At 39.6% G+C, this 21,235-nt stretch overlaps 2 protein-coding genes across 2 annotated transcripts; both read left to right on the forward strand.

Moving 5' to 3' along the window:
* The first annotated feature begins 8,530 nt into the window (after positions 1-8,530).
* On the forward strand, positions 8,531-12,476 carry six7 (SIX homeobox 7). Its single transcript, XM_058394136.1, has 3 exons — positions 8,531-9,343; positions 11,548-11,711; positions 11,879-12,476. Exons 1-3 carry the CDS (start codon positions 8,936-8,938, stop codon positions 12,036-12,038), a joined length of 732 nt encoding a protein of 243 aa, XP_058250119.1. The 5' UTR covers positions 8,531-8,935; the 3' UTR covers positions 12,039-12,476.
* Positions 12,477-15,000: 2,524 nt separating this feature from the next.
* On the forward strand, positions 15,001-20,804 carry zgc:101810 (uncharacterized protein LOC493612 homolog). Its single transcript, XM_058395347.1, has 8 exons — positions 15,001-15,247; positions 16,717-16,827; positions 17,752-18,040; positions 18,281-18,417; positions 18,970-19,119; positions 19,200-19,345; positions 19,824-19,956; positions 20,396-20,804. The coding sequence occupies exons 1-8, from the start codon at positions 15,200-15,202 to the stop codon at positions 20,564-20,566; spliced, it is 1,185 nt and encodes a 394-aa protein (XP_058251330.1). The 5' UTR covers positions 15,001-15,199; the 3' UTR covers positions 20,567-20,804.
* Positions 20,805-21,235: the final 431 nt, after the last annotated feature.

Here is a 21,235-nt window from a genome sequence, read left to right on the forward strand (position 1 = left end):
GATGAACTGATGAAAAGTGTGCTGCTGATATTAATTGGACAGAGAGTGTAGACACTATGTAGCTGTACCTAATAAACTGGTCATTTCAAAAATCAACCGAATGAATGACACTGATTATATATCTACTAATGGATGACCAAATATCCAAAACTTGTAACAATATTACAGAAGATAATTGAGGCACAGCTTAGAAGATAATAAGAATCAGATTGGAGGAGAACGGGAGAATCATTTGATATGGATAAATGAATCATTTGATAGAATAAATGATGATATTACTCATATGATCTCACTGATAAATGCCTGAGCAGGTTGGACTGTGCTGCAGCATGACGGCTGGACATGTGCACATCTACTGTTTCATTTCATCAGAGATCTCTGTCAGGCCTTCACAGTAAAAACATAAGACATCTTGTTCTTCCCAGAAATGTCCTGAAATTCCCAGTCATCCTCACAGTCTATCTTTACTTCGCTTTCTTTCTCTCCTCAGCCCCTCCCTGCTCTAAGAATAGGACCAGGAGGCATGTTGTGGTGGGATGGAAGAAGAGAATTAGGGATGTTGTTGTGGATAACGATCCTTATTAAGCAGGTTTGGTGAGGCAAAGTGGGGTTTATCCTGGCAGCTTTGGGGACCAAGACTTACTTGGGTCATAGAGCTTTACGACACAAGCAATTAGCAACAGCCTCTCCTTGGAGGTTAGCAGGAAGCAGCCGGCCGTCAGATTAGCAGACCTGAGCTGCAGGGGAGGGGAGCCTTGCCCGTGGATGGCGATCTCGGCCAGCTGTGACCTTTTAATCTGGTCTTGGGTCAGTTTTATGGCTCAGTAAACTGACCAGTGTCGTTAGGAGGTGGCACATAATAAAGCACTTTCAAGCAGTTAGAGCTAAAGCACTTGTAAACAACAAAGCATGTTTGGTTTACTCAGCATGACTAATATGTCTGACTGTAATGGAAATCCTACCCACTTCTTAAAATGCTGTGTTATTCTCCAGCACAGTGAAATGCTCCTTAATATGACAGACGGAAAAAGTAAATCCAGATTTACTGTGTAGTGTTTCTGAGTAGCTAATAGCTGGGCTAATTTAAGTTAAAATTCCAGTCATGCCAAACTGACTGAATACCAAGAACCACAAGTGAGTTTTGTTCTTCTTGAAGGCTTCTTGACCCTTACACGGTTCATACGTCCACAGCAGGGTGGAAGGGAGGCGCAGGGGCTAACGTGGCCCTCTCAAAGCTGAGGATCTTGAGGATCAAGTGGATCTATGATCTGTCTTTGAGGAGATTTCTCCATGTCTAGGTTTCCTCTGGGTTCTTCAGTTTCCTTGACACTTCCCAAACACATGCCAGTTTGTGGCTTGGCTACACTAAACTGTGCTCAGGTATGAAAGTGTGTGTGCATGGTGACTCGAAACAGACTGGCGTCACATCCATAGTAAATTCCCGCGTTGCTCAGGCCATCACGTAACGCTTCTTTAAAAATCTTAAAAATCCTCTTGCTTTAAACAAAAATACAGAATCTGTATTATTAATTGGGTCTTTCAGAGAATTTATCTAGATGCTAATATCCAAGTAGTCAAGGAACTGACAAAGGTATATTAGGTATGCTGCGACACTGAAATGTTAAGTTAACAAGCTAACATCAGCTAGTACAAGGATTTCACTGAAGAAATGAATTCGGATGGTTGTAAACTTTATACAGACAAGACATACAGTGAAAGCCATATACTGTTCTAATCAATATCTAAACTAAATCTTAGCTACATGTCTAGAAGCACACAATTTCCATTAAGAAGTAGTGCATGACTGTTTGTGTTGGCTGTTTTGTGGCAGCACGAGTAATTTCCCACTCAGAAAGAGAGACACTTCTACTTAGATCCTTTAAGTATTGCCCAAAGGGACAAACCAAAGAGCTATTGGGTAGTCCTGTATTTAACCGATACAAGGTCCAGCACTTTACAAATAAACACAGCCCAATCCGCCTGCATCTCAGCTCTGAACAATGAGAATCTTAGGGACAAAATGTACAGAACATCATGATTTCTTATGAACTTCCTCACCCTGTTATTGACCTTTTCCTACCCCATCTCACTTCACCATGATACGGCTTAGTAGCCACAGATGTCAACAGACCTGCTGCCTGTTCTCTAAAGCTGCAGCAGAGACACCTGTATCAATGGGCCAGTAAGACATGTAGCCTTGGACAACCTGCTAAGATGCTGCCTTCACAGACAGCTCTAATGAGCAGTGACACTTTAAACACCGTAAGACTCATTTATTAGTCCCTTTAACCTTGGCACCATGTCCAAAGATTTCCAAGTCTTTGTTTCTTATTACATTTGGACATGTTTACTATAGCAAGTGAGGAATGTTATATATTATTATTATTACAATATATTACATGATATTATATTATTCATAATTTTGGTGTGCTGCATATGAAGTATAAGTTTTTTTAGTTGCTATATTGGTTATCTTTATTTGTCACATATACCTTACAGCACAGTGAAATTCTTTCTCCGCATATCCCACCCTTGGGGGTTGGGGTCAGGGCACAGGGTCAGCCATGATGAAGCGCCCCTGGTGCAGGGTGGGTTGGGGCCTTAACCACTTGAGCTACCACCACCCCCAAAAAGGCAAATTGTGTGTTTCTATCCGGTACACCAAATACCTAATAAACACGCCAACTCAGTTTAAATTAAGTGAGTAGGAATAGAAATGGTATATTGATGAGAATGGTCAGAGGACAACAGCCAGACTGGCTCAAGCTGACAGGAAGTTGTCTACGGTAACTCCAATAACAACTCATTATAACCATGCTCAACAGAAAAGAATCTCAGATCATGAGGTGGGTGGGATAATGAAGCAAGGTGGAGGCTCAGGGAAGTGAAGGAGTGGTGGTTAAGGTGTTGGCCTACTGATCTGAAGGTTCACCAAACTTCCACCACAGGGCCCTTTAGCAAGCCTCCTAACCCTCAACGAGTTAAACACGAGGAGCTCTGGTTAAGTAAATGTTCTGCTCCTTTTAAACTAGAACAAGGACCTCATGTGGTAAATGGTAGCTCAGTAGTAAAGGTGTTGGAGTATGAATTAGAAGACCGCTCGTCTGAACCTGCTGAGCCCTTGAACAAGGCCCTTGACCATCAATTGCTCAGTTGTATAAATAAAGATAAATGTACATCACCCTGGATAAGGGTGTTAGCCAAATGCCCAAATGCTAAGCACAGAAACCTGTACAGTTAAAGAAAACCTTTGATTTTTTTACCCCCAATTATTAGCTGCTATATGTTCATAAGGCTGCACAACAGCTTTTGATTATCCTGGTTGTTGTGTTAATTATGAATAGTATTTCATACGAGTTTCCTGATTCTGCTCACTTCAGCACTAAACATTTGACTATTTTCCCTTCTCTAACACATCACCCATAAATCTACTTTAGTGTTTTAAACCTTGAGGGAGGTATTCAGGTCGAAATCCTGCGTCAGGTCCAGGAAATGAAAAGCAGAGTACTGGAGATCGAGTGTAATGTTCTGTGCTCGGTTAGGAACATACTGGAAGGATTACATTGAAAGGGCATGTAAACAGGTAGTGATTATGTACTAAAGATATAATTAGTAACCTAATCTTTTTCATTACACAAAAAAAGTGTAATCTAATCTGATTAGTGCTATTAATCAAGCGAGGATGTGGTATTTGTTTCATGAATCATCAGATGACGTTTTTCCTTAAGTACAGTGTGCAACACCTTTCCGTAAACCAATTATTTGAGCTGCTTTCAGATTGATGCAATCTTTTAACAGACATATATATATATATATATATATATATATATATATATATATATATATATATATATACTGTGCACTACACGTGTAATACATTTCTTTATTGTCTAAATTCTCCAGTTTAACCAGTTTTATCTGACGAGCAATAATTCTCAATTCTGATTGGTCAGAAGGCTTTTTCTATAACAACAGCACAATACATATACATACATATTCATTTCTATATTTCTGCCATTCACCAGGAAGAAATCGCTGGTAGTCTGGAGATACCAAAAAAACAGTCCAGTTTTTAGCAGAAACCTCTCCTGAGTTACTAAACAAAGGCATTTAAGGCAAAGAATAAACTCAATTAAACTTTAAGTGTAAAAAATATTCCTTTCTAAAAACCACTGCTGCTTGTGTCAGTCTCACGTTCCTTATTATTATATTCATCATATAATTTTATGTGTATTGTGCCAAAAGGACACTTGTCATTTTATATACAATATACATTATAATATAAGGTCCTCCAAGGTATCTCCATGATAAACTAATTACACACTATAAATCATTAACTATACCACACAAATATCCTGTGTCATGCTAATTCCTGTCTGCCCTCCTCCTCCTCCAGTGTCCTTCTCCCAATATTTGTTTCTGCTCAGTTTACTTGTTTACTGTCCCGTCTGCGCAGCCCCCTTCACCGCAGCTCAAGCAGTTTATCTTTTCTTTTCTGCACTGTAACAATAGGAGGGGAAGTGAAACAGTGCTTTAGCAGGTAAATGCCATTCAGTGGAGCTCTGCTGGGGAGGACCGGGGGTATTACAGGCCAAGAGAAGGCCCTCATTCAGGTGCAAACGAGTTTGTGATTACCTATTTGCAGAGTATTACAGCGTGATTGGGTGTTAGCATCTTGACGGTGTGTGTGTCAGTGTAAGAGTTTGTAATTGTGTGACTCTCATGACTCGGGAATAGGAGAAGCCTGGGTGATAAGGAGATAACACTAATTAGTTCTCCTCCCAGTGGCTTGTTAATTGTGGACATCTCAGGCTTGGGTAACACCGCTTCACCCCCACCAGACTTCATTTGCCTGCTGGCAATATTAGCAGCTCATTTTAAAGCATAAAGACCTGAATTTAAGCCTGTTTTATTTAATTATGCCAAGTGGGGTTCCATAGTGATTATCTAAAACAGGGTGAGGGGGTAGGAACATTTCAAATCTCACTAAATCTTGCAGTTTAGACAATGCAGCATTAGAGAATTACACAACATCCACTTGGGGCAACACACAGTAACAATCTGTACACTTTGTACATTATTATACTGAATAAACTGAAATAGCATAGACAATAACTAACTAACCAACTAACTAACTAACTAAGTTTATAAACTATTTAGTACTATTATTAATTTAAAATGATATATTATTTAGATTTGGTAATTTATAATAACATTTACAATGTAGCAAATTTATAATTTTCATATAACTGTTATTATTATTATTATTATTACATTTTTTAATTATTTATTTTTTTAATTATTATATAAAATTGTACAGCAGTTTTAGCTACTGATTATTTATCAATTATTATATCAAAATTTCAATTATTATTATTATTATTATTATTATTATTATTATTATTATTATTATTATTATTATTATTATTATTATATACAGTTGTACAGCGATTATAGCTATGATATGTTATACATTTGAAAGCAAAGGTTTGTTTGAATTAATTCCACTACAGTTTAGTGCTATTTGTCTGTAGCTCTATTTGTCTGTCTGTCTGTCTATCAGTGGGAGATCAGCACAGCTGAACAAAACCCATGTATGAAAGTGATTTCACTCCAGTCTTTAAACACTAGAATTATCAGCACACGTATATATATCCAAAAATCAATAAAAGGCGACCTTTCCACATGCTGCACACGAAAAATGCACTTGTTCACGTCTTATAATGATATCGGTCTAGTGGCTTAAGAGCTGTTAAGCAGATTTAGACTGAAGCTCTCAGTGTGTGTGTATAAGAGTGAGTGTGTGTGTGTGTGTGTGTGTGAGAGAGAGAGAGAGAGAGAGAGAGAGAGGGGTAGCTTGTATGCTGTTTCTGTATCTCATGCATTTACTCAAAGCTGCACTACAGACATGTAGTCAATCAGACAGTTAAACCTATATAATAATGTAAAAACATATACATATAAACATGTACACTAGTCTGAATAGATGCATATTTATCACTACCCATCACTGTGTTCTGTGTTGATGAGGTTTATAATAACATGTGCAGATTTCAGGGAATATTAAACCACTCCCAGACTAAAATCCCTTAACACCGGTGTAAACCATGCTAACTCTTTACCTGACTGTGACCTTTATTTCCATATGGACTCCAGTAGCATTAGATAGATAGATAGATAGATAGATAGATAGATAGATAGATAGATAGATAGATAGATAGATAGATAGATAGATAGATAGATAGATAGATAGATAGATAGATAGATAGATAGATAGATAGATAGATAGAATTTGATTGTCATTGCAAGTACAGGTCCATAGCAATGAAGTGCAAATAGTAGAAATTGTGCAGATAAATCTGTAAATATGTGCAATCAATAAATAAGGCTATGTGTTAAGGTTATGTGTTTAGCTAAGACTAAAGTGTTAAGTGTAATTATAAATTGTGCAAAATGTGTGTATTATGTACATTGTATGTACATAATGATTCAGTACATCATTCGATTTATTACCCAATAATTAGACATCATTATCTAACATGAACTCTGCAACAGCTTCAGTTAAAAATTTCATGTGTATCATTTTATACACACGAATCGAGACCTGACTAAAGCACTGGTCTGGTCTACTGTTTAAAGCTGAGTGTAAAGCTGCTTGTTTAATAGATATTTGGGTTGAAGATTTGCTTGTTTTTTGATTCTCTGATTTAGTTTATTGGTATCTATATTGAACTGATGAAATATTTAAAGCTTTTTGTATGGCTTAACTTTTAAGATCATTTGGTGTTAAATGAAGCAAAGCTTCTAGTTTTGTGTGTGCTTTTATTCCCCCAATACTCAGCCATTACTGAACATATTATTTAAAATGTATTTTGGAAAGAGTAAAATTTATTTTTTCTAATTCAATAAAGAATACATTACAGCTCCAACATTTACAGTACTCCTTAGCACAGGCTACTGGATTTCCTCCACATTCTTCTCCTTTACCTCATATAAACATGCCTGTAGGAGGATTTATTAATCTATATCACCACTAGGTGTGAAGGTGTGTGTGCATAGTGCCCTGGATTGGACAGGCATCTTACCCTTGGTGTATTCCTGCAGTGGTTTCTGTGATAGGTTTCGGATCCACTCTGTCTCCGAATAAAGGGGCAGTGATGCTGAAGGAATGAATGAACAAACAAATTTAATGGTTGGATGGATGAAAGAAGAGGCGAACCTACAATAACCCAATTATCACTACAAATGTGTCTGCCACTGTTGGATCCTTAACACTCCACTGCTCAATGAATCAAAAGTGTCAACCAAACTACAAACCTATTTATTTATCTATCTATTTTTGCTTACATTTTCACCATTTCTATATTTCCTTACTTAAGCAATATAACATATATACACAGAACAGTGTCTACTGTTTGACACGCTATAAACTACATTTGATAACATGGAAGCACAGACACCATTTCCACTCTGATTCTGAACTATTAATTATTAATAAAAGCCTGTGCATCCCAAACCACACACCAAGACACTAAACTGAAACATAACACCACTATACAGGTGATACTACACATACTACAGGCGTTGTTGTAAAAGCTGTTACTCTGACATACTATTATCGTGTTAGTGTGCGCTTTGGGATGTAGCCATGGTGTCCCCGGAGCGAGTGCACAGACGGGTTTTATCCTGTTTCAGGGTGGCTGAGGATATGGTGTAACTTAAAGTGTGCATGGTAATTTAAAGCGTATTAAACAGGGAGGTGAAGGAGGAATCTGGACCACTTTAAACATTGAGTCTCAGAGCAGCAGCTGGTGATTTAAACAACGCGGTTAAAAAGTCAAGTCCAATTAAAGATGACCGATAGATGGACTAGAATGTGAAGGATTACGTGTATACTGAATATAAACCCTAACAAAGGAGTGATTTATTCAAGATTGTTTCTCCAAATCTCAAGAAAACAAACCAAAAAAATAGCTTATAAAATAGCTTATATATCTATCTGTTACCTATGCATAACACTTCCTCCAGTAAAAACATCTCTCACAACACATCTTAAAGTAAATATAAAGTAAGTATAAAGTCTGAGGCACGCTCTATATATGGAGGAAGACGAGGCCCAGTCTCTGGCCTCCTGTCAGTGACTTTGCATTAATCTAACAGCTTCAAGACTTCCCTCAAGCTGTTAAGCTAACAAACAATTCACAGACAGATTCTAATACAAATGGCCTCCATTCTCTGTTTAACAGCCAACAACAAACCATCACACTCAACACCACAAGAGCCTGACAGTACCGCTCTACTTTCTGAAGGACCACAGAAATCAACCACTTCTTATTATAAAGCTAGACAAAAAAGTTTCACAGAGTGGAATACAATTTTTTTTTGGGGGGGGGGCGACAAATAGTTAATGAGTTAAGGCTTAAGATGTTGTGAGTGCGCACTGAAGAAGGACGCACCATTGAGACAATTTAAATAAGCATGTTGTTAACAGTCCTAAAATGTGATGTATTGCAGGGCTTAATGAGCATGTTGATCAGTCGGTCACCTCAGTGTTCACTGCCCCCTGCTAAGTGGCTAATGACCGTGGCGTATAATCCTCTCTCAAAACAACTACACAGATGCTAATAGCGCCCTGACTATAAATGCGCATGACTTCTGGTCTTTCTCCTTTACCACAAGCTGACACACAGCCCTTACATCTGCTTACCGACATCTTAGACAGCTTTTTATAGTCACTGAGCCAGAGTTAAAGAGCCTGGGCTGGGTTTTTCAGAACACTAACACTTTTTCTTAAGCAGATCAGCTCGAGAGCGGTGCATTAACTCGTGCGCTTTAGTACAAGATGCGCAAACTCCTGCTTTAGCGCGCAGACTTTCTTTAACTGTTTTGGAGTCGCATGTGGAAGGAAGACTAACACACCGAGAAGAAGAAAAAGATGTTTCCCTTGCCGATGTTTACCGCGGAGCAGGTGGCTCGCGTGTGTGAGAACTTGGAGGAAACTGGTGACATGGAGCGACTGGGCCGCTTTCTGTGGTCACTTCCGGCGGCGGCCCCTGGTTCTGCGGGCGAGGCGCTCCACCGGCACGAGTCGGTAATGCGCGCGAGGGCACTGGTCGCCTTCCACGGCGGTGATTTCGAGGCGCTTTACCGCATCCTGCAAAGCCACAGGTTCACGCGCGAGTCCCACGCCAAGCTGCAGGACCTGTGGCTGCACGCGCATTACCGGGAGGCGGAGCGCATGCGCGGCAGGCCGCTGGGCCCTGTGGAGAAGTACCGCATCCGCAAGAAGTTCCCTCTTCCACGCACGATCTGGGACGGCGAGCAGAAAACGCACTGTTTCAAGGTAAACAACATTAAAGACCTTTAATTAAGATTCAGCTTTATATAACTAACTGATCCATTGTTCATTTGGACACATCACTGGCAAAACAGATGAAATTTACTTCCCAATGGGATGAGTAAAGCATTTATCTTTACACTTAAAAGTCCAAAAACATATAAAGGTTTATTCAGGCATATTATATAGTATAAAAATATAGACAGACATTTAAACCAATATGTTTGATCCATGTTAACGCTTTAAAATTAACTTTCCCACCATTGTGTAGGCAGAATGTACAATTCTAGAGGAGTTTACTGACTGATTTCTTTGTGATGGAAACCAGGAAACACAATGTACACAACATGACCATCTATATTCTGTTTTGTTTTGGGGTTTTTTTAGCCAAAACTACTTTTGTGATCAATTTCCTTACGAGTATGTTCCTCTCCACCATGCTATAGACCTTTTAAAGATCTTTATACAATTAATTCTATTACAAATTATACACTTAATCCACTTCACTACATCAACTGAGACAATGGCTATTTGCTGCATCTTCTGATTACTTTTAGGTGGAATAAAACTTTTCAGGACTGTATGGTTATGGCTGACGTTATCTGTCATTGTTGACGTATGGCGGAGACACACATTCATCTCAAAGATACACTGAGTTTTTGAACGAATGGCATTGTAAATTTGCGGCAAAACAGATGTTGAGTTTTAGTTCTTCCAGTGGCACCAATTTCTATCTGCTCTGTGATTATCTAATTCTACACCATCTCTCTCTGCTTTCTGACTTTTCCTTCATCACTCCACTGCTACTATACTATGTGCTGTATATATTAGTTGCCACTGCTTTGAGACATTTTTGTACAGTATATGTATCAATTCTCACAGGAAGTGTAGGCTAAATGAAGACCATGAAACACAGACTATAAATAAAAGTTGGCTGCCACTTGCTTCAGCACTGCTGACTGGCTTTAACTTGTCCTGACTTGTGATATGTGCTTTCATGCTTGAGAGGACAATAGCTTAACCCAACAAATGTACAAAACTTTAAAGGAAATCATCCTAAACACATATATGTAACTGTTACAACATTTTGTGTCGTAGCATTTCAGAGGATTTTATTTGTCCTCTGGTTTCTGCAGTCGTAAACAAAAGCAAAATTTTCCCTCCGAAAAGTTTGCAAATTCCATCAGATTTTCAACATCAATAACGTTTCAATCTATAGATCTCATAAACGTTTCTAAAATGGTACATTCTTAGTCAAAGCGACGTGAATGCCTGTGCTTATTACCCAACGATCGAATTATGCAGCAATGTTAAAAAAGTCAGCAGAAATCCCCATTAAGCCTCTTGTGCCAAGGACCTCCTGTGGCATTTAAGCTCCTCTGCCCATGATGATTTTGTCCCTTTAAAATGAGAGTCGTTTCTCTCCTCTGGCTGTAGACAATGATAATCCATGTAGGACGAATGCTAGAGTCAGATTAACTCGGCTGCTGCATTGTAGACACCAAGAGTCTGAGTATGTCCTCTAAACTCTCACTGAAACAGATGAAGATTTAATGGCTAGTAGATTAGCATGTTAACTTTATTCAACAACCAGACAAAACTAGATAGACTGCAGTAAGAACGTTGCCCTAATTTGTACAAAAATTTAGATTGTAAATGCATATAAGGATTAATCCTAGCCTTTACCATATTATAGATAACAGTAGATTTCCTGATCCTTGGTGTTAAATAATTGCTGAGTCAGATTTTTTTTAAGACGCTTACTCAGACAGTATCCGTCCCCCTTGTGGTCAGCAGTGTTACTACATGACAGGAACTGTTTAATCAACTTAATTTACATGATATTATAAGATATTTGTTAGACGCCATTATCCACATCGACTTTACATTTTTATCCCATGTTTATTTTATACAACTGAGCAACTTTTGGGCCTGGGATTTGAACTCGCAACCTTCAGATCACCAGTCCAATGGCTTAACCGCTAAGCCACTACTTCCAAAATTTAACTCATGCAAAAGTTTGTATCTTATATCAAGTACAGTTAAAAGCCAAAAGCCTTAAAATGTGTCATAATGCATATACACATTTAAATTAACCATCACCTTAGTTATTTTAGACAGTTTTAAGAGACTCATTAATACCATGAAGACCTATTTGACACAATTTGTACTTGTCATTTGTTAACCTGCAATCTCTCTGTGCTTATCAGGAAAGGACAAGGAGTTTGCTTAGAGAATGGTACCTACAAGACCCTTATCCGAACCCGTCTCGCAAGCGGCACCTGGCCCAGGCTACAGGACTCACACCTACACAAGTTGGAAACTGGTTCAAGAACAGACGCCAAAGAGACAGAGCAGCGTCAGCCAAAAACAGGTACACATCTCAAACACAACCCAAAGCTCAAGCAGGGTATGGTGATCATAAACGTTCTGCCATTTCATGACCATGGCCTTGTTGGGTTTCAAATACGGAAAGAAAGTAAACCTAATATAAAGAAGCAAATTCATGACATTGAACTATAAACTTGTTTTTCTTTCAAGACTACAGCAAGACCCTGCTCTTCTCCCCTCTGGCAGTTCTCCAACAGATCACAATCGCAGTCCGGAGAACAGCGATTGCAGCTTGGGTTCAGGACCTCAGGACACCAGAGCCTCTACACCTGACATATCGGTCAGCAGCGACAGTGAGTTTGAACCCTGAGCCTTGGTTTGGACCCATAACCAAAACCAACAAACTCACACAGACTCCTACTAAGACACACAAGCTTGCAGAGATACGCAGACATGTAAAGCGTGATGTAAAGACAGGCTTCGAACGCCACTGAGACTCCCTCACTCTGTCTGGAAGACATGTCTGGAGTATGAATTGGAGTAAATATACAGAGAAAATCTGAAGAGCATGTGGACTGGATCTGAGACTGTAAAAAGGGCACTTAAAATTTGATTGGTGTTGCCAAAAACAAACCTTTTTCCACATTTTCATAACACCTGGCACAAAGTTCCCTGAAAATGTATAGCTGGGATTGCCAGGAAGATATCGGAACACTGAGGCAGGCAATGCCAAAGCTGTTATTTCTATCATGTAAAATGAATAAAAATAAATAAATAATTCCATCTGTTATTTCAAATGGTGAAAATATTGCCTTTGTGGTGTGTATCTTTTGTATCCTCCACTAATTATATTATCAGATTTATTTAATTTCATTAAAAAAATTTCATTATGCAAGAAAAAAGAAAAAGAGGCATGCCATGGCACAAAAGGTGGGATTCTCTCTGTACTTGGATTTGGATGTGTTTGTTTTCCTTGTGGTTTAGAGCAATCTTGCATACATTTAATAAGCGAGTGCTAGGCATACTTTTTGTGTCACTAGGAAAAATTGTTTCCTATAACAGCACACTACACCATGTTTCATTCCCTCGTAGTGAGCAGTGCAGCACAACAAGAAGCACCGGGGCCTGGAGGAACCTTGTTTCATTTCGCTATGTACTGCATAAGCTATATACACCAAACAGGCATAACATTCTGAGCACATAACACTGACTATCTCCTCATCATGGCACCTGTTAGTGGGTGGGATATATTAGGCAGCAAGTGAACATTTTGTCATCAAAGTTGATGTGTTAGAAGCAGGAAAAATGGACAAGTGTAAGGATTTGAGAGAGTTTGATGAAAGGCCAAATTGTGATGGCTAGACCACTGGATCAGAGCATCTCCAAAACTGCAGCTCTTGTGGGGTGTTCCCGGTCTGCAGTGGTCAGTATCTATCAAAAGTGGTCCAAGGAAGGAACAGTGGCGAGAGACAGGGTCATGGACGACCAAGGTTTACTGATGCATGTGGGGACCGATGGCTGGACCGTGTGATCCGATCTAACAGACGAGCTACTGTTGCTCAAATTGCTGAAGAAGTTAATGCTGGTTCTGATAGAAAGGTGTCAGAATACACAGGTCAGGGCTGTTTAGGCAGCAAAAAGGGGGTCCAACACAATATTAGGCAGGTGGTCATAATGTTATGCCTGATTGGTGTATGGTTGAAATGACGATAAAAAAAACTTCTTGACTTTATGAGAAGACTGCAATCCTTGCTGAAACCCCCCCACAGATTAGCCTGACTATCTGCTAAAACAATATCCCGAGCTGGTCAAGCACGTCAACCATTTTTAGCTTCCATCATCTATACTGTGTTATCTTCTGTGAAAAATACCGTCTCCAATGCTGCACTAGTAGCACTAATATAAAAACATCTGACACTATACACTACTGTTTACTGTACCTTGTACTGTCTACTCAGAGCCTTTGTAAAAGTTTACACTCTCTCCCTCATTATGGCACACCTGCTAATTTATTTTGACATGATGTTTAATGCAGTAATATGCAGTTAGTGGTGTAGGCGATGTGATTAGACACCTTGGGCCATTGCAAAACCTATACAGGGAGAAGTGTTTTTAATAAAAATGCAAAACAGTCAAATTAGCCATGACTCATCTGGAAACTCAAAGCTGTAATGTATGAGGGATAAAAAAATGTGTTAATACGCAACATTAACAGTGACACACTGTTAAAAAAAACTTGGTCATAACTCAAATGCCTGTAATTAAACAAAAGGTAAGTCAGATACATTTCTCTCCCATTTTATCCCAGCTAAATGTGTGTTTATGGTATAGACTCAGTCACTACAATAGGAACGAGCTACAGCTAGCAAAAACATAAACAAATAAATGAACAAGGTGCTGAGGTGTAGACTACAGGGTTTGAACTAGCTACAGCTACCAATAAATGAATAAATAAACAAACAAATAAATTAAACTATCACTTTAAGGCAAAATAATAAAGGCAACTACAGCCACTGAGTACTTGTGATTACGGCACAGTTTTTCTTCATAAATGTGACAAATTTAGCCCCAAAACTGTATTATTGGAGCTATTAAAGTTTCTCTTGGAAAAAAAAATACAAGGTTTGAGACCATTTTGTATACTTTATATGGAGCAGTTTTGTTCAGTTTAGCATATAACACTGATATATTAAATCCAACCCGTTATATTCAAGTGAGAAGTGCAGTATATAATAAATAATAGAAAGTTTATGGCGCTAATAATGTTAGCTTGCTAATGAGGATCAAGTAAACAAAAGTGTATATTGATCTGTTCCTCACTCAGACAACGGATATGAAAGCTTTACAAAAACCTTGTGTCTGAAAACAATAATAATTACACAATAATTTCTTACCTTTTCCTCCTGGCTGAGAGAGAGAGAGAGAAGAGGGCAGAAACAGAGAGAGGGGGGGTGCAGAAACAGAGAGAGAGAGAGAGAGAGAGAAGGGGGCAGAAAGAGAAAGAGAGAGAGAGAGAGAGAGAGAGAGAGAGAAGGGAGCAGAAACAGAGAGTGGGGGCAGAAACAGAGAGGGGGGGGCAGAAACAGAGAGAGAGAGAGACAGAAGGGAGCAGAAACAGAGGGGGGGGGCAGAAACAGAGAGGGGGGGGCAGAAACAGAGAGAGAGAGAGAGAGAGAGAGAGAGAGAAGGGAGCAGAAACAGAGAGGGGGGGCAGAGACAGAGGGGGGGGGCAGAAACAGAGAGAGAGAGAGAGAGAGAGAGAGAGAGAAGGGAGCAGAAACAGAGAGGGGGGGCAGAAACAGAGGGGGGGGCAGAAACAAAGAGAGAGAGAGAGGCTGGGTGGGATGTCAGTGGGAGTGACTGCTGTCCCGTATAGCTCATATCTCCTCTACAGCTCTCTACAGCGTCTGGTGTGAGAGAAGTACAACATTTCCACAAGAAGTTCCTCTGTCAGACTGCACTTATTCACACTGTTACAACTCCAGGAGGAAGAGCTGCACTGGTCATAATCTGCCCTGATCCGGGGGGAGGATGGACAGCGCGGGCAGGAAGGTGGTCGTCTGTGATAATGGCACTGGGGTAAGGCTCATTTATTATACAGGCTTCCACCTGTTGCTGGGAAAGAAGTTACTTAAAACACACTTGTATAAAACAGTGCTTTCCTTAGTGACAGGTAAGTAAATGTCAACATACATGTTCTCAGTGTAGTTTTTACACATGATAAAAATTTTCAACTCGTTATTTTATCAGCTCTACAGCTTATGCATTGGCATGTTTTGTGTGTGTGTGTGTGTGTTTTTTAAAAAACATTTAATCTAGGATCTATATAATAGCACACAGTCTTACTGCAGTATACACAGGGCGTTATTGTGCTCACATTTTCTGCTGTGTTTAGACTTGTTCAGTGAGGAACTTGTGGTTTGGATTCCCTCATGGCCTTAAAAGGTGGTGCAGAAAAAGAGCACACTGTGATTGGCCAAAAAATCAGGAAGTTCGGTCACATGCGGAAGCTTCATTAATGGCACCTCCCGGTAACTATGGTAACCAGTGGCGCCGGTGGATTTATTTATTTATTTTTAGCCATTTCCAAACATAAGACATAAAATATTACACACTTTGGTATTTCTGGTCATGTTTTCTTTAAATAAAAACAACAACAACAAAACAAATCTGCTAGAATAAGACAATTAAATACAATTGTTGAGTCAGTGCACCATTGCTGTCATTTAAAGAAAGCACTATAGGTTTTCAGAAACTAGAATTGACCACAGAAGGTCAAGGTAGAAATGTAAACCTCGGAGATACAGTAGTAAAGATCCGAATAAATACCTGAAATGAGCTCTACATTCCACATAAACATGACTTTCTTTAATCAGACGTACAATCATCTACCCCTGAGGTGTTTCTTGCTGCTTGGGGAAAGCTGTAAAGATTTCGATTATATCTGTGGATTTGTTACACTAGACCTCATCTCAGTCTATTAGTATTTAAAAGTCCTTTTTTTAATGACATGGAAGTCAGCCTGCATTATTTTTGCCCTTGCAGGTTGTGTCTGTTTTGTTACTGCTGTATCTTTTTCGAACAGAAGGTCCAATCTGTGGACTGAGGAATGTGTGTTTCCGCACAGAGGCAAGTCAGGACACTTCTGACTTAGGTCACTATAGGCTATAGAGGGAAGGAAAAAAGCAGTGAAAAAGTCAGCCTGAAAAGACAAGAATGCTGTAAAAATGTTACGTTGGGGCTTTTCTCTAAAAAGGAGATCCTGTGTTATCTGACTTCTGCATGACCCTACTGTGCATAGGGAAGAGGATATCAATAGTTTTTTATGGTTAGACCTACGGCTTATTTCTCATGGCATGTGGTTTTAGGTTGCATATTTGGTGGGAGGTAACTGCTAGGACGCACGACTTAAGGTCTACTTTCAGATTCCTTGTCAGACTGGACAAACAGTACTTCTGCTTCAAAACATTTCAGTTCCTTAACCACTACTGCATGAAATGTGTGTGTGTGTAATTTCTGAACAGCATTTTATCTCATTGGTTTTGTAGTTTGTCAAGTGTGGATTTGCTGGGTCCAATTTCCCAGAACACATCTTCCCGGCACTTATAGGACGCCCTGTCATACGCTCAGACACTAAAGTGGGCAATATTGTGATTAAGGTAAGACTCACAATCTGAAAATAAATAAAGTCCTACTTCAAGAGAGATTCCCCATCACAACACAATCATATCATCAGCATTAATCTAAAAAAACAACATACAGAGGCTTTAAGGTTACGCTTTTACCTCTTCCCAACCTTTGTGTCTTACTTTTGAACCTTTTAACCCATTTGAAAACTATTATACTATACTGTATATCTCTGTATAGCTAACAGCAGTTCAATTAAACAGGAGATACAGATGTCTCATGCATTAATACAAGGTACTTCCAGGATTTATTAGAATTCAGAGTCACCCTTCAACTTGATAAACACGATAAAATCCTTTTAGCGGGCCTAACTGGTATGTGCATTCAGGTCAAAAATGATTTAAGCACATAAACTTCATCAATGGGGGATTTTATTCTTCTATAGTATATTGGTTCAATATTTGGATCATGCACAATTATGTTAAAGCCCTCTTTACAACCATAATGAGAAGAAAAACATCTCAAAACTCACAACCTTGAGGCATCATCCCAGAACAGGAAGCATTGTGCACAGACTGACTGAAACTGGACAGTTGAAGACAAACAGATAAACATTACCTGGTCTTTTTTTTTCTAGCTATCCATTTTCCTGTTCTTGGCTGACAGGAGCAGAAACTGATGGTTTGATGCAGTTGTAAACATCATTTTCCCACACTGCTGTGCATTCTGACATGTTTTTCTGCTTAACATGGTTTTAAAAAGTGATCAATAGAATCAAATTTCCTTAATGAGAGTTGACATAATGGCAATTTTCCCATATTTTAGATTTTTATTGTATTTAAATTACTTTAAGTGATATATATATATATATATATATATATATATATATATATATATATATATATATATATATATATATATATATATATATGAGAACTCTTTTACCCCACCTGTAGGACCTGATGGTGGGAGATGAGGCGAGTGAATGTCGATCCATGCTGGAGGTCTCCTATCCTATGGAGAATGGGATGGTGCGCAACTGGGAGGACATGCTCCACCTGTGGGATCACACATTTGGACCAGATCGTCTGAACATCAGTCCGTCTGACTGTAAAGTTCTGTTGACCGAACCACCTCTGAACCCGCTAAAGAACCGGCAGAAGATTGCAGAGGTCATGTTTGAGACTTACAAGTTTCATGGCATCTACATCGCCATCCAGGCTGTGCTGACGCTCTACGCACAGGGTGAGGCAGGGTCAAAGGTCAAGTCTTATTTCATAGTGATGAAGGAAAGAAAGGGTTATCTTAACAAAATTTTTATCCTAGATTCTAGAGCTAAACTGTAATGCTCCCAGCCAGCTGGAGGGAAATATACCTTACTATATATAAAACATCGTGATAGCTGATTAAACATAAATGACAATCTAATACTCTGTAAAGTGCATGTATGAGATTTGAATGCTAACCTGTGCTTGTGTGTTTCAGGTCTCCTGACAGGTGTGGTGGTGGATTCAGGTGATGGTGTGACTCATATCTGTCCTGTGTATGAGGGTTTCTCACTTCCCCACCTGACACGCAGGCTCGACATTGCAGGACGTGACATCACACGCTACCTCATCAAGGTGTGCAGCGAGATCCTTAACTGTCTGCCTTCCTTACACTTAAGCATCACATTACGATCTCTCAGAAGCCAAGCACGATCAGTCTGAGACATACACCAATCAGGCATAACATTATGAACACTGACAGGTGCCATGATGATTATTCACAGGTGAAGTGAATAATCATCATGGCACCTGTTAGTGGGTGGGATATATTAGGCAGCAAGTGAACATTTTGTCCTCAAAATGAGGACAGACGACTGGATCAGAGCATCTCCAAAACTGCAGCTCTTGTGGGGTGTTCCCGGTCTGCAGTGGTCAGTATCTATCAAAAGTATCCATTAACATCTTGGTGCCAGATACAACAGCACACTCAGGGATCTAGTTGAGTCCATGCCTCGACGGGTCAGGGCTATTTTGGCAGGAAAAGGGGGACCAATATTAAGCAGGTGGTCATAATGTTATGCCTGATTAGTGTATAATAATTACAGGCTATAGAATTTATCCAGAAGGCTGTAGTGGATGGCTAACATACGTGGTGTGTGTTGATTTTGTTTCCCTCCACATGGCCAGCTGTTGCTGCTGAGGGGCTATGCTTTCAACCAAACAGCAGACTTTGAGACGGTTCGGATGATGAAGGAGAAGCTGTGCTTTGTGGGTTACAACATAGAACAGGAGCAGAAACTGTCTAACGAGACGACTTTTCTGGTGGAGTCGTACACGGTAAAGCACAGCGACTATATAACACTCTATAGCTATACCTGGTGTGATATATAAGTCTAACACTGATCGCTATGGTTTAGCTGCCAGATGGGCGCAACATAAAGCTTGGAGGAGAAAGATTCGGGGCTCCAGAGGCGCTTTTCCAGCCCCACCTCATCAACATAGAGGGCGCCGGGGTGGCCGAGCTCCTCTTCAACACCATCCAGGCTGCTGACATCGACCTCAGGTCAGATATACAGCTGCATCTCTCCTGTGGTCACAGAGAACCTACTTTCTCCGTCACATTTATATCTGCTCTCGGCTGCTCTGAGAATACAAACTCTTAATTCACCAAAGGTCATAAGACACAAAGTGAAAACAGCAGGAACAAGCAGAAAGAGTGTCATGGGATTTAAGGAAAACAGGATTTGCACTTTCATACAGTGGATGAATACACTCCACAAAACATCATTCTTGATTCTTATTCTTTATTTATTTAAGTGGTATATCCGAGATGATGATTGATATGGATTGATTTACATTCATCTGTTGTTATACTGATACTAAAGGATAATTCAGTGCTCTAAACATCTGCAAATCATATTTTATTTAAACCTACACAACATTTTGTTTCTCATTATAATCCAAGTTGTATTACAAACCAAAAACATTTTTTTTGTTTTTGGTGAAATTCTCTGTTCATATTTAATGCTGTTCCTCTGCAGGGCGGATTTGTACAAGCATATCGTGTTGTCTGGAGGGACGACCATGTATCCCGGACTGCCCTCTCGCCTGGAGAGAGAGCTCAAGCAGCTGTATCTGGAAAGAGTGCTGAAAGGAGACACAGAAAAGCTCTCAGTATGTTAAACACTGCTAATATTAAATTTATTATTATGACATGCTTGGGGAAAATTCCTAAATGATCATAAAAGTTTGGGCTTTGTCATGCTCAGCCACTGTAGTACTACATCTAGGTAGTGACAAAAAAAAAAAAAGAAAGAAAAAGATTCGCCTACGTGGTAGAAGTGTAATATGATCTCGAATGATTGACAGATCGCATGCACTTAACTGTATGTCAAGGCAGGGAAGGAATCACAATGTAACAGCAACTGATCTATGTTTCAGAAGAATGTGGCAAATCCTAGGAAGCTATTTAAAGCACACATCATTATTAAAGCAAGAAAAAAGTTGCTTATGCAAGAATATTCCACCCACCTTTGGGCTACATAATCAAACCCCACAACACTCGTTGTGTTACTCACTAACTCATCACTTTTTCTCCCTTCCCTTCCTGCAGAAGTTTAAGATCCGGATCGAGGACCCCCCTCGCCGTAAGCACATGGTGTTCATGGGTGGAGCCGTGCTGGCCAACATCATGAAAGATAAAGAGTCGTTCTGGTTGTCCAGAGCTGAGTATGAGGAAAAAGGCCTGAAAGTGCTGGACAAGCTCGGCGGAGCAACAAAATGAACCGACACGAACAGAAAGCACTATACTGACACACCGGTTCACTCGCATTGATATTGGAAAACTGATGAAATGCATATGAATATATGAGGGGTTTTTATTTTTTTATATATTTTTTTCTGACTATAAAATGGTCCAAAGTGACCTGAACTTTCAAGCATCACTTATTTCCGTAAGTTACTTAAAAATATTTTGTATTTGTAATTAAGAAGGAATAAAAAAGGAGTCCAGTATAATTTTATTCAGACAGATAAGTTGTCTTTATTTGTCACATACACATTACAGCACAGTGAAATTCTTTCTTCACATATCCCATCCTTGGAGGTTGGGGTCAGAGCGAAGGGTCAGCCATGATACAGTGCCCCTGGAGCAGAGAGGGTTAAGGGCCTTGCTCAGTGGCAGCTTGGTGGTGCTGGGGCTTGAACCCCGATCTTCTGGTCAACAACCCAGAGCCTTAACCACTTGAGCTTCCAGTCTCTTGACCACTTGAGCTACCACTCAGATGGCGTGGAGTTACTATAGTGCCATGTCTCCAGTATTCAGTTTATGTTCTGTAACTCCTCATTCTGTTTTAACCTTAGAACTAAATCTGGTTTATAATTTCAAAGATAACTTGAATACATTTTTCCGTTCCAAAAATTAGCTCTGCGTTCAGCTTGAACAAAGCCGCTC

Source organism: Hemibagrus wyckioides, linkage group LG07, assembly GCF_019097595.1.
Source record: "Hemibagrus wyckioides isolate EC202008001 linkage group LG07, SWU_Hwy_1.0, whole genome shotgun sequence".
Lineage (NCBI taxonomy): Eukaryota > Metazoa > Chordata > Actinopteri > Siluriformes > Bagridae > Hemibagrus > Hemibagrus wyckioides.

Bases quoted from the DNA above. Each gene is read 5' to 3' on its own strand.
- six7 (XM_058394136.1), top strand. From the start codon at position 8,936: ATGTTTCCCTTGCCGATGTTTACCGCGGAGCAGGTGGCTCGCGTGTGT. The intron at 9,344-11,547 runs GTAAACAACATT...TGTGCTTATCAG, and splicing joins AGAAAACGCACTGTTTCAAG to GAAAGGACAAGGAGTTTGCT. The intron at 11,712-11,878 runs GTACACATCTCA...TTTTCTTTCAAG, and splicing joins GCAGCGTCAGCCAAAAACAG to ACTACAGCAAGACCCTGCTC.
- zgc:101810 (XM_058395347.1), top strand. From the start codon at position 15,200: ATGGACAGCGCGGGCAGGAAGGTGGTCGTCTGTGATAATGGCACTGGG. The intron at 18,418-18,969 runs GTGTGCAGCGAG...CCACATGGCCAG, and splicing joins TCACACGCTACCTCATCAAG to CTGTTGCTGCTGAGGGGCTA. The intron at 19,346-19,823 runs GTCAGATATACA...GTTCCTCTGCAG, and splicing joins GCTGCTGACATCGACCTCAG to GGCGGATTTGTACAAGCATA.